General features: G+C 34.7%; 1 protein-coding gene across 8 annotated transcripts in view; it reads right to left on the reverse strand.

Annotated features, from left to right (window-relative positions):
- Positions 1 to 5,705: 5,705 nt before the first annotated feature.
- Positions 5,706 to 14,150, reverse strand: part of LOC6576341 (anoctamin-8) — a 31,537-nt gene continuing 23,092 nt past the window's right edge. For 5 of the 8 annotated variants that reach the window (XM_032728974.2, XM_032728977.2, XM_032728978.2 and 2 more), the window contains 12 exons: positions 13,247 to 13,382; positions 13,055 to 13,185; positions 12,682 to 12,984; positions 11,085 to 11,414; positions 10,631 to 10,975; positions 10,465 to 10,553; positions 10,024 to 10,161; positions 9,215 to 9,542; positions 7,332 to 7,430; positions 6,461 to 6,875; positions 6,259 to 6,404; positions 5,706 to 6,192 (listed from right to left, as the gene is read on the reverse strand). In XM_032728974.2, the coding sequence (XP_032584865.1) occupies positions 5,959 to 6,192; positions 6,259 to 6,404; positions 6,461 to 6,875; positions 7,332 to 7,430; positions 9,215 to 9,542; positions 10,024 to 10,161; positions 10,465 to 10,553; positions 10,631 to 10,975; positions 11,085 to 11,414; positions 12,682 to 12,984; positions 13,055 to 13,185; positions 13,247 to 13,382 (2,694 nt within the window). In that variant the 3' untranslated portion in view covers positions 5,706 to 5,958. The remainder of the gene's footprint in view (positions 6,193 to 6,258; positions 6,405 to 6,460; positions 6,876 to 7,331; positions 7,431 to 9,214; positions 9,543 to 10,023; positions 10,162 to 10,464; positions 10,554 to 10,630; positions 10,976 to 11,084; positions 11,415 to 12,681; positions 12,985 to 13,054; positions 13,186 to 13,246; positions 13,383 to 14,150) is intronic. The other 3 variants (XM_032728979.2, XM_032728982.2, XM_032728980.2) reach the window with 2 other exon arrangements.

Genomic DNA, 14,150 nt, shown 5'->3' on the forward strand with positions numbered 1-14,150 from the left:
AGTGGTCAGCCTTCGCTCATCATCCGCTGATCTCTAGACACAGTTATATATATATATATATACATATATTTGTATATACTATATATAACATCAGCTCGTTATGGTTTCCTACATGAATTTGGCTGTTGTGTTTGGGCCTCGTTCGGTTCGGTTCACCTTTTGCTAATTTTTCTCTTTATTTTCTGCAGATTTAATTCCCCATTTTGCGCAGATTTATCTTAGAGTTGTTTTGGGTACAGTTTTTTGTTTGTCTCTTGTTGTTGTTGTTGTAGCTGTTGTTTTTTATGGCCCATCGTTTTGTTTTTTGTTTGGGTCAACTGCTTCGCTGCAATTTCCGGTGAACCAAAGGAAAAAACAAATGAAAAGAGAGTAGCTTGACCTTAATCAAATGGGCGAAATGAATGATACTGCGGGTAAGCGTAAAGCGATTGCGTTTTAGTTACACCAAATGAGATTTATATAAAATGTGCTTATGAAATAACAACTGAAATTTGTATGAAATATAATTATGAAATAACTTTTTCGAGTAAAATTAAATAAATAATTAAATATTCATTTTTATTAAAATAAAAATTTAACAGATTTTAATATAAGAATTAAACAAAAAAAAATAATTATGTGTTTGTAATTGTATAATTTAATTTCAAAGTATGACTTAAATATTTAAACATCAATTTATCCAAAATATTTTAAACATAAAATAACATATAAATACTGAAGAAAAGGCTATCAAATTTTTACTATTTAGTAGAAAATAATAATAATAAATAATACATTTTTAAATATTAATGCTTTAACATCCATTTATTAATATGAAAGACAGAAAGAACATATGTATATAGATATATGTAGAATGTATTTTTAATATTAAACAGAAAACTCTAGTCGCCTACGAAGTCCCCTCAACCCTACGAGGAACTGATATATCAATAATTCTTCGCGTCTTTCTGCTCACATCAGAAATATTGATCATAATTTGTTCGTTCAGTAAAAAAGCATAGCGCCATGAATGCCTCTGAAATTATGGGCCAACTCTTCTAGTAAATGGGGCAAAAACTAGAGTGACGGCAGCTGCATGACAAAAGCTCAATGCTACGAGACTCGATAGAAGTACATTAATAAAACTTGGGGAAATATTGATCATAATTTGCTTGCTTAGAAAAAACGCATAGCCCCGTGAACTGTGGGCCAACTCTTCTAGTAAATGTAGCAAAATCTAGAGTGAAGACAGCTGCATGACAAAAGCTGAATGTTACAAGACTCGGTGTAAGGTACATCAATGTCAACGACTGAGTAATATAAAGCTTGTGGAAAAATGTATCCTCATTGTTCACGAAATAGTGAACATAATCATATGATTCACAGAAATATAAATGCTCTCAATTAAGCTAAATGCGATGAGACTGCATGACAGAAGCTGAATGATATGGCACTCGACGGATGGTATACTTATTAATCTTTTAGATTGTGATTATAACATAGAAATGCATGCACCTGCTAAGGCACCAGTGTCTAGTATTTGAAATACGCCTTTTACAAATTTAAGGGTGAGGGGCTGGACTTAGGGGTGGTGGTGAATTATAATAAAAACCGAATTTTTTTTTTTTTTAATCTACAATAAAATTTGGCGACTCTAGCTCCAAAGATGTAACAGATACAAATTTATTACTGAATATCGATAATGTGTTTAATCGATAACAAAATAACGGGATGAGTTATCCATTTTCAATGGGTTCGGGGTATAAAAAAAATAAATAAATAAACAAACAAATAAATAAAGAAGAAAAAAACCATTATACCCTGATTTCCCATTGAAAATGGTTCAGGGTATAAAAATAGATATTTCTCAGAATAAATTATCAATATAATCCAAAATACACATTACTATGACTATGTGTTTTTTGTTTAAATGAAAATACTATATAGTATAATATATAGTGTTATGCTATTATTATTATGTGTTCTGTATTACAAAATTTAACATAATTAGAATTAATAAGAAAAACATATAATTTATTATTAAATGCCTGTAAAATAAAAAAAAAAAATAAAAAAAAATATTTCCATTCACAACATTCTCAATAAAATTAAAAAATATTCATAAGTTAATAAAATCATTTACTAGAAAACATATCATTTCTGTCAGACTAGAAAGTGCTATTGAATGCAATTCGAGTCCATTAAAAATGTACTTATAGCACATATCACTCTCTGTCGCAGTAGACCTGCTGTAAAATTCCTATGCTTAAATCAGACAAGTGTTTTTAATTACCCGAACACTGAAACTGAAACTGAACTTAACTGAACTGAACTTAACTCAAACACGACTGTGAATAATGTCGGCCTATTAAAATGACACATTGTCTGTTGCAGTAGACCGTAGACCGTGGGTCAAGGATAATGATTGGGCAGTTGAAAGTTTTCCAGATGCCAGCAACAACAACAACAACAACAATAAATTGAATGCACACGCACTGCAAATGGCTTAATCATTACGTTTAAATCTAATAGGGCATCTAGTGCCAGCATACAAGTATATGCAATCAATACCCTATGATTGATGGAAATAGTTAAATGGGGGTATACTGAGTGCTCTTCATTAATTTGAAATGGAAGACAACTGATGGGATAACAATATGACAGTATGTGTGAGTGGATTGATATTTATGAGTTAAAATGGTATCTGAATTAAGGAAGAATTAACTACTAGTCTAAAGGAACTATAAAGAAAAGTCTAAAAATTTTGAGCCCGCCAAAAACATATATAACATATCTATGAAATATATACATAAGTAAAAGATTTCTTATTTTTCTACACTTCAAGCTCTTCTATACATTCGCCTGAGAGCTGCTTTTATATACTAAATGTGGACGCTCTTATATTAATTAAGGGTTTTAGTATTACAAATCTCCCACTTTATGTATACTCTCTTATATTATATAAGTATTTTAGTATAACAATGTTTCATATTCTCAACCACCCTACATTGAAAGTTACTTGATAAACAAAAGATAAAACTTCAAAAATAAAATGTGTAAACGATTAAAAAATAAATATTAATATAATAAATACAAAAAAAGTGAATTTAATAATAAATTCTACTCAGTGTAATCTCGAACTCTGCCTCTAATTTTAAGGAAATATAAATTATCTAACTGTCTACAGGGTATTTCCCCACCCGACTAGAGTGCACTTATGTCCGCTTGCCATTTTTTTGCAACAACATTTCTCATTTTGTTTTATAGCCCAGCACCAAGTGGCGGGCACAAGGAGAGGGGCCCATGGATGTGGCTCTGGATGTAGATGGGGTCACTGGGGTCACAACTGCACGCTCTCATCAGCAGAAAACAGCTAACAGCTAACAGCAACAGCAACAGCAACACATGTCATTGTTACAGGTGAGCCGTTCGCTGTTCGCTGTCGACTGTCTGACGTCTGATGTCTCCTGATTTGAATTCATTGATAACACAACGCGATCTCAGCTGTCACAGTCGTTCGAGTTGGCCGGCAATGCCCTCGGGCATCTCCAGACTCCACACACTCCGTACTCCGCACACCACTTTCCACACTCCTCTGTCACCAGGTTCATATTCTATATCATTTCGAGCGCCTGACAAAACGCACTCCGCACGTACCGCTAATTAGCGCGCGCGCGTTTTAAGGCCCCCTCCCCAACAGTCGGACAGGCGCACGAGTCGACGGCCATTACGAGCATATACAGATAAGTCACTTTATATACATTATTTATATATGTACGCACACAAGTATATATATTGCATATTATGGGCTGGAATGACAGGTGTGTGTGTTATATGACAAATTGTTTGCCTTAAGGAAAGGGGTATAAAATGTATTTTACGAAAATGTTTATAACTTGTGAAATGTTCGCTGTGATACGATATGAAATTATAATATATATGTAATCTAATATATAATCTAAGTATATTGCAATTATTAAAAATAAAAATATTTATAATCTGATACTTAATCTAAATTGCACTGATTTAAATGAAATTAGAGCGTTGTATAAAAATATATATTTTAAAGAAAACCCCTTTTAACTATATACATATATAGAAATTATTATGTTTAACTTAAATTCAATAAAATGCAAATTACAATTTAAAATTATTATTATTATTAGAGTTCCGATGTTTTCCCATCTGGCACACCTACCAGAACATATTCGTAATATATTTTATAAGTATATGTATATATCTGAAATTATTCACATTTTTCTACATTTCTAAAATATATGCGTTAAAATAGTTTTCTAGCTATCTAAATCTTGTATATTAATCTTCAACTAATGCTCAAATTGGCATTAAAAATTTGCAATAAAATCTTTTCCTAGCATTTCCCCACAATCGCTGTACATAATCAAACTCTATATGATTCTTTGTATGGGTATATAAAAACAGTCGAGTTTGAATATTTACTACCCCGATAAATCGAACAAAATTCTATCCCCTTGAACAAAATTCTTTCTCGATAATTATCGATAATATGAATTCCTTTGTAAATTGAAAAAAAAAAAAGACTGTAATAATAATATACATAAAGTCTTTCACTTGTACTTACCAATAATTTGAATAGCTCCGTTTCTTATCTCTTTATCACATTTACGTTTTCACTTGCACTTTGTCACTCTAATTGTAATTTCTTGTTTGTCTTGTTGAAATTTCAAGCAACGCCCTAAAACATGCAACTATTGCCCCGCCTTCATAAACTGCAGCAGCAAGCCTAAAAGAACACAACATAAAAGTCAAATAAAAATTTTGTTTTCAAAGGATTTGTTTAAATAATTTGCATTACCTATTAATTTTTTTTTAATTTATATTTTTTAGTTATTCGTTTTAGTTTTTAGTTTTCAACTCAAGAGCACATTAAATTTATTATTATTTTTATATTCACGTGTAAATTTCTCGTTGACATCTTAAATACTAAATATTATGTACAAATATCCATCGGTAGAGTTAGTTGTATATATGTATGTCTGTGTGTCCTTATGTGTTTGTGTGTGTAAGTGTTCCTTTCAAGCATTAAATAAACATAATAAGCATTTGTAAATAGATTTGTTTAATTTGTTTTTGTTTAAGCAATTGCAAAGTCTGTTTATATATATATGTATATATACAATATGTGTTTGTATATATATGTATGCATGTATATATGGAAGGAACAATGGACGACATTTGAGTGCGCAATGCAATTGGGCATCACAATGCTTGTCGTTGTGTTTGTGTGTGTGTGTGTGTGTGTGTGATTGATTGATTGATTGAAAGATCACTGCAACGAGTACATCAAACGTAAGTCTGTAAATAATAATCGAAATTTAATGAGTATGCAATGGTCGAAAATAATAATTGATAGTTACTCATTGCAGCTTTCTGTTAAGTACATAATTAATTTGTTAATTAATGAATCGATATTAGTAAAAAGTAATCGCAACATAAATGCGTAACATCAAGTTTTAACAAATGACAAATATTTTTCTTCATATTTTTTTTGCTTTCTTTCGTTTATGGCTAAGAACATTAACTACACAAAAACATGTAACGGCTAAAACGCTAAAACGCTTAAACAAAATTCGTTTCACAACTGGTTTTTATCAGTTTTCATTTTTTAAATATCAACAAACATTCATGTGAGTGTGAGAATATGACTTAAAAAACATTTAAACATTTTGTTTTATGTTCTTCTATGTTTTGAAAGCCATATCATATCATAGTTAATAACATTCGTTAATTAGTTTGTTAGGTGTACTAGTACATAGACGTTATTTAGTTGCTTCCAACTCTGGACAAGACACACATTCAGCAAATGGCTCATATCATCAATATGTTAGCGATAGATCGTTCTAAAACATGGACCAGATATGGGTATTACGTGCATAGAAAAAAACTATTTACAGTGTGCGTTGTTTTTATAGTTAGTCTAAGCTCTGTCGATTAAGCTTAATTATCCGTATGATGATAATGCTGCTGCTGCTGCTGCTGATGCTGCTGTTGCTGCTGATAATGCATAGAGGAGCCCGGCTGTGTACTCGATGAAACGGCTGCTGATGTTGTTGTTGTTGTTGCTGCTGGCTTGATCGCTGGCTTGATATCATCGATTTGTATTAGATGTTCGATGGGTATTAGAGACAGCTCACCGCCCACGGGCTGCGGCATTGGCAGCTTAGCCAGAGCCTGGGTAAGAGAAGAGAATTAGAATTCAAAATCTTTTCAATTAACTCATGAATCCAAAATATGTACCTTGGCATGCTCCACAGCAATTGTGGCTGCCTTTTCCGCCTCGCGCTGTCGCCGCTCCTTGAGCTTGAGCGAGAATATGGCCACAGATCGCGCGCTCTTAACCAGCTTTTGTTTAAGCCGCGATTTCTTGGCCGCCAACTCGGCAGCTAGAAATGAAATGAATAATTAGTTTTAATATATGCAGGGAGCTGAACTAACTTACCCTTTGTCTCATCGTCTGTATTGCCAGCGGATGTGGATGCAGTGGCTGCCGCTGCCGCCTGCTCCTGCTCTTTCTCTCGCTCCTCCTTGGCCTCCTTTGCCTGTTTCGCCTGCTGCTGCTGCTGTTGCTTGTGCGATGAACTCGATGAGGAATTGGATAAAGCGCCCACACTGGGTCGTGACTGTGAATTGCTGATGCCGCTGCTGCTGCTGGCAGCGGCGACGACTGGGCCCACGCTACTCGGACTGAAAACGCTGCCACCGCCGCCCGACGACGACGATGAGGAGGCGACAATTTGCTGAGCAGCTGGGGGCGTGGCCAGCATAATGCCCGGAGCGCCTGTCTTCAAGGCCACGTTGCTCCAGGATGGCGCCGGCTTCAATATGTCTGAGTTGTCCGCCGTGTTGCCGAGCTCCTTGAGTATCAAAATATATTACATGTAGAATGATATGATGGATTAGGCTTGAAGGTTCATATATCGACAATAAATGCTCGCAATGCTACACACACACTCAAAGCTTAAGGCATGCATAGATTATGAATGAATGAGCACTTGAAGCCAGCGTGAAATTGTTTTCTAGGTGTTATTTTTATTACGATCAACGACATAAAGCAACTGCCATGCCCAAATAAAAGCTTAACGTATATTTTCTATATATGTAGCTATAGCTGCCTGCAAATTGAATCCAACTCTGAACCAAATGAAGTTTCAATTGCAATGCAAACAACAAGGACAACAGTTTATATCTATATATGTAGATATATGTATGTATATCAGCTACTATTCGAAACTCAACCCATATGCACATCAATTAACATATATACGATATATATTTATATATATATATCGCTTTAGACAGCTCTTCACTACCTTGGCAATACAATCTATGCTTCTATGGAGATTCACATTGTCGTTCACTTTTAAGCGTGACATCCATTCGGGTGCGTGAAGTTTTATATGTAGTTTGTCCTTTAAACAGTAAACAATTTGTTAGAGTGAACTTTGTTTGTTTACGGTTTAGTGTGGTGTTGTATTAACTGAGAATTGTGTGTTTTATAAGGACTACAGAGCACAGTAAAGAATATACCATAAAAATAAGTAATTTCATATAAAATACCTAAGAGACATATTTTATATCAGATCTAAAAGGCTTCTTCTATAGCTTTCGTGCAACAGCTCAGACTGTGGCAGCAATTATTTTGGGAACTTATAGATAAGCAAATGTTCACATGTTTTATTGTAAAATAATATTATAAATATAAATATATTTTTAATATTAATATAAGGTTTATTTTCTACCTTTAATAACATGACATCACGCTTCATCGGACAAGAATTAAACCTCAAAAAAAAAAAAAAAAAAAAAAATTTAATTATTAATAAATAAAAATAAATTATTAAAAATAAAAAAAAATAAGCGAAGTATTTTTAAAAGGTATAGCTAATTTGTTGTTATTCAAAAATAATTTATATATACAAATTTCTATATATCATAGCTTTCAAATAACTGTTGATCGTTCCTCGATGTCTGAGAAAAAAGTCTGAGAGGAGGAACCGATTGCGTCGGTTCTTCAACTTCCTCGATCATAATCGGCCAGCAACTTTTTCTTCAGTTCTTGTGATTGAGTAAAAAGTCTTTCATGTATTGGTTGTATGCGGGAGTTGTGTTTGCTATAACTATGTCTATTAGTGAATCGCTAAGCACACCGATAGCCTACGTGAAATGGGTGTATGTGTATGTGAGCGTGAGCAGCGTTTACATAGATTCTCATTGGGCGATCGTCAATCGTGTCGCTCTCTAAATGATATTCGTCAAAAAGAACGAAAATAACCGAAGGCTCTTGCTCAGAGTGAAGACGATTGAATATGAATTTTTTCAGTTGATCACACGAACAGAGCGTATAGAATGAAACGGTTAACAGTTATTTGATATTGATATGATATTTATGAATATATTTTGTACGTTTCAAAGTAAAAATAAAAAAAATTAAAAAAAAAAAAATATATATATATATATATATATATATTAATAATAATAATAATAAAATACTAAAAATAATAATAATAATAATATACTAAAAATAATAACATAAAAATCGCAATACCTTTCCAAGACACCATGTATAGGAAAAAAATCAAATCAAATCAGAATACATAAGTATGCCAGTTTAAAAATACTATTTATATATTAATTTTAATAATTAACAATATATATATTTTTTAAATAGCTCAAAAAAATCGAAAATAATTCTTATTTTTGAATTTTTTTTTTAATCTAAATTCTATATACAGTCTATAATAGACTGCAATTAATCCTTGATTATTGATAATACTAATCATATAATTTTCACAATCTATAAACATGGGGCCTAATTCCTTACTTTCATTGTCAGCAACAGAGGGGAAGTAGTGTCATAGGGTAGTATTGTGAAAAACTATTTCTGCTCTACTCACAACATCGAGTCACAAGTGTCTAATCAATGTTCAATTGTTGCTAAAATGTTATATACTTATAGCTATAATAATAATAATAATTAATAATTCTACTACTTAGCGCTAAGATTAGTATTTGTCAACAGTTAGGTGTTATTTGGTCAGGTATCGAGGTTTTATTGGTCAAACTACGCACAAGTCGAGGGTGTTTAGCTAGGGTTCAGTTTATGTGAAAGGGAAAGATTTTAATAGCATTGAAATATATCTAAATATGTGGATATATCTAGATATATATAAATTATATAGTGCTCTGTTCTTACGCTCAGCGGTACATTGGCAACGCTCTCTGTGGATATTTTACGCTGCTTGCTGTACGGCGGAATCTCTGCGATTCTTGTTGTTTGCTGCTGATGTTGTTGTTGTTGTTGTTGCTGCTGTTGTTGTTGCTGTTGCTGTTGCTGTTGCTGCTGGTGGGTTGATTGCAGCAGTTGGCGCATCGATGCGCGCTGTGGACTGCTGCCCGTGCTGCTGCCTGTCTGATCAGCCGAATCGCTCGATTTCTTGCGGAACGGCGGTATTTCTTGTATATGCATCGGCGCTGCGTAGCTGGCAGCGGCTGAGTTCAGAGCTAGCGTGCTAGCTGAAGCGCTGCAAGGTGCCATAACAGAAGCGAGCGATAATGAAAAAAAAAGTAGGAAAGAGAAATATATATGAAGAGAGAGTGTATGTAGAAAGTTGAGTAGAGAAAAGCAACAAGAATCTAAAGTAGGGGTATTCCATAAACTACAGAAATTTTATGAACTATAAAAACAATTGCTGGAATACCCTTACTTTAACGAATAAATAAGTTGAATATATATACATAGATCTATTATAGTTAGAGTAAGCAGCTTGTAAAGTGAAGATGTTGGCCAATTGATAGAGAAATTGTTTAGAATTTTTGGTTTTGGTTTTTTTTTTTTTTTTTTTTTTTTTTGGAAAGCGAAAACAACAACAAACAGCAAGAAATTAGAGCACAGCACAGTAAACACATTGAATTTGCATTGTTGCATTGTTGCATTGTGTTGCAATGCCTCCTCCTCCTCCTCCTGCACACACACATCTATAGTTAATGAATTACACAATTTACCCGCTAAGCAGCTGTTGTTGTTGTTGCACTCTCTGACCGTGCGCGGACAGAGCACTCAAATTGCGCACCGAATATCCAAGAAATGGCGGTATTTCCGGTATAAAGAATTGCGATTTTTGCCTACAACTTTTACAAGCGCTACAAAAGTTATCGATAAAAAAATGTATGAATAAAATTTTTAAGAAAAATTGACAAATGCAGAGAATGACACAAAAAGGCGAGAGCCCATGGCAAATGGAGTTAATCGTGGAAAAAGGTATTAAATATTAAGAAAATTGTTGAATAAATTGAAGTGTGCGATATTTATAATATATATCAATGTTATAGTGTGTGTGTGTGTGTTTGCCAGTCATATTATTCAGCCATGAATGGACCTTAATTAACTTGGCGTGTGCAAAATACTTAAGAGCTTAGCCAGAGCCAAGACTTGGCTTCTCTTACCCATTGCCATCGTGATGCAAACTGCTCAGCGAGGCGCCACCGTGCGGCGGCGTGGATTCATGCAGCGGTCTTATGAGTATGGTGCTAGTCTGAAAGTGATTAAACTCTTAGCTTTATAGTATAAAGTATAAATATAGTGTAGAAAGTATGTGCGCATTGCACGCACCTGCGATGGCGGTGAGTCGGGCGAAGAGTCACGATTCTCATATATATTCACATCCGCCTCAATGCTGCGGCCATAGCTGGCGCCCAGCTCGTGGCCATAGAGCAGCATATCCTCAGCCAGCTGACTCTCCATGGACTGATCGTGCGTGGTTTCGGCGCCTGTGACCTCCTGCTCCGGCTGCGTGGATGTGGTTGAGGGCGGTGTCGGTGGTGTGGGCCGGGGCGAGGTGCCCTTGCACTGCATCTCGCGGCGACAGTGCTCGGCACGCGCTATTTCCGCCGCCAGCCACGAGGGCAATTCCGGCAGCAGCCAAGTCAACGCCTGCCGCAGGCCCAGCATAATGTGCTGCACACAGAAAGCAAACAACAACAACAACAAGAGCAACAGCCAAACAGAAAATGCATTACAACTTTATGCATGTACATAAATAAAAATGATTGCCATTTGGCCTCACCTCCAGCGTCACGATTAAAATTATAGTTTGCGCCGTGGTCAGGCCAGGCCAGAGGCGCGACACCTGCCCGGAGAGGCCAATCAGCGCACAGTTGACAATAACCGCGGCCAGCGATAAAATGCTCAACGCATTCTGCCAGGTGCCAATGTTGGCCACGCGCTGCCCAAACGGCCGCTGATGCACATGGGCCAGCTTAAACGCATCCGAACGGATCTCCATCAGGTTGTTAATTAACGCACAGACCCCGGCCAGCGGGAAGGCGGCCGAGAAGAGCACCACATAGCCCATTTGCACCAGCATCTCCAAATGATCCGAGAATGTCCCGTCGTACTGCAATAGTAGAAGCGAGGGCTGTTTAATGCAGTTTAAATTAGAGTGAAAAATATATTTTATATGAATTTAACTATCATCAACTCTCTTAAGTAAGCAAGATTAATTAATTGACTTTTATATGAAATACAACTCGTATTTGATTTAGACATTGGCTTGACTACATTCAAACTAATAATACGACTAAAAATACTAATACTACCACTACTAATAATAATACTAGTACTACTACTAATAATATTACTACAACTACTACTAATAATACACCTATTATCAATAATACTACTACTACTGCTAATAATTATTCTATTATCTATCTAATAATAATACTAGTACTACTACTAATAATATTACTACAACTACTACTAATAATACACCTATTATCAATAATACTACTACTACTGCTAATAATTATTCTATTTAACTACTACTATTACTACTACTGCTTCTATAATAAATACTCCTAAAATACTAATATACTACTACTAATACTTCTATAATAATGACTACTATTATAAATGCTACTATTGCTACTACTACTATAATATTCTACCCTTAATATTAAAATATACCACTACTATGTAGCAATACTTTTAATAATTTCCTACATTTACTACTACTATAAAGACTACTATTACATTTATAATATACTACTATTATATTTTTATATCACTACTATTAACATTACTACCATTTCGATAAGCTCTACTACTACAGCAATTGCTACTACTAATAGTATTAGTACTGCCACTTTTATACTTTACTCCCACAATAGCCTACTACTACTATAGTATACTAAAATTACTGCTCTTACTTTCAATCAAATATAAAAAATTTTATATTCAGTTAAATTATGAACAACTTTTATGCATTGAATCTCCAAACTGATTTATCATTCTAAATAATATACATATATTTAATAATATATATCCAATTTAATATCTGAATAATATATATTATATGCTGAATAATTATATTTAATAATATATATTTAAAAGATCTTCTTTACCTCTACACGCTACAAATCAAATAAATACTTTCTATATATTTCATGCTTGATATCTAAAAGAAATCCATATATTATCTCGATCTGGTGCTACAAATTTAATCCAAATACCTTTCACATCTCTTAACTCATTGAATGATTTTCCGTTACATATTATATTATTAGCATATTTATATCTCACTTGCTATCTCTAAACACCTGTTCCACATAATATATAGCTTATAATGCAAATCTAACCAACAGTTTCTAAGCATCCCTTACTTTATATAGAGAGCTCTCAATCTCGGCTTGTCCAATGTCACGTTTATTAGCCGATTGCTGCTGCTGCTGCTGTTGCTCCTGCTGTGCTGTAGTTTTAGTTGTGGCAGCCGCCTCAGCCTTGAGCTTCTCCTCGGCCGTGGCCAACTCCTCGGCTAGACTGCGATTAACATGCTGTGTGGGGCTCAGAGCGCCCCACATATTGAAGCTCAACTTGGCCAGCTTCCATTGCTCGAGGACATAGGGTACAGCCGATTCGCGTAGATTGCCAATAATTTGACGAGAGATGAGCAAGCCAGCCAATTGCTAAAGAAACACAAAGAATGCTTAAATAAAAGAGAACTGCAAAGATATTTAATGATGTTTATGTACAAACCTCCTTCAGCTTGTCCTCATCCCGCAGATAGAAGGCAATGTAGAAGAGCGAAAGGAACGAGTTGACGAATTGAAATAGCGCAACTTTCGCTATCAAATGATTCTCGTACTTCGATTGCAGGCGATAGTTTTCTATGAAGAGTTTAGCACATCATATTATATATAGTTCGTATATTATATAAACAAATCTTACCCTTATCGTTCAGCCAAACGGCTAGCTTGAAATAGGCCTCATCCATCAAGGTAATCGCACCAGCTAGCAGCACTTTGGGTATCACACTCAGGCAGCACAAGACACTGTCCTCGGGCAGCTTCGAGTCCCACCAGTCCTAACGCAACAAAAACGAAAATAAATCAATTATATATGTATATATAAGTGTGTATATATAAAGTTAATGTGTGCATATTTACGCTAGATTAAGCCAACTTATTAGTTAACGATATAGCATGAGTTTGGCATAGCGAACAGCGCTCGTTTAATACATCATTTCATTTTGCCAGCCAGTCAACTCAATTATTGCACTCTCACACACACACACACACACACTCACACACACTTAGACACTCCATTTATCAAATTGCAGCTTAATTTGATTCCATTACGATATATATCCGTTGTGGGAGTTGTTTTTCGTGAGCACGAGATCAAACTGACATTTGCCCCCGCTCTCTACGTCTCACTCACTCTTACGGTAATTCGTGACAATTAAAAGGCACTTCGATTGCTTGTGCGGACATATAAGCTAGAAGATACCCTGTGCAGTGTGCTATATTTTTAGAGAGTATAATATGTAGTTTATAGCCAAGATATAATGCTTGCTTAGGATAGTTGTTCTCAGTTATTGCCGTAGATTTCTTCTGTTTTATGTTTATAGATTCCTCATGTTTTATATGTTTGCAGTTCGAGCATTTTCATATATATCATTAGTCATATTCAATAAATATTATAATAAGCAATTAGATACCCTCTAGTTTCACCCAAACTTATAATAGTGAAGTGTCACCTACCAGATGCCCTCTAAAGTATGCTCTATTTAGGCGCAGAAGAATGAAAAAATGTCAACTATTAGACACCCTCTGAAGTATAACATGTCTCA

Source organism: Drosophila mojavensis, unplaced genomic scaffold (genome assembly GCF_018153725.1).
Source record: "Drosophila mojavensis isolate 15081-1352.22 unplaced genomic scaffold, ASM1815372v1 contig_36, whole genome shotgun sequence".
NCBI classification, from domain to species: Eukaryota; Metazoa; Arthropoda; class Insecta; order Diptera; family Drosophilidae; genus Drosophila; species Drosophila mojavensis.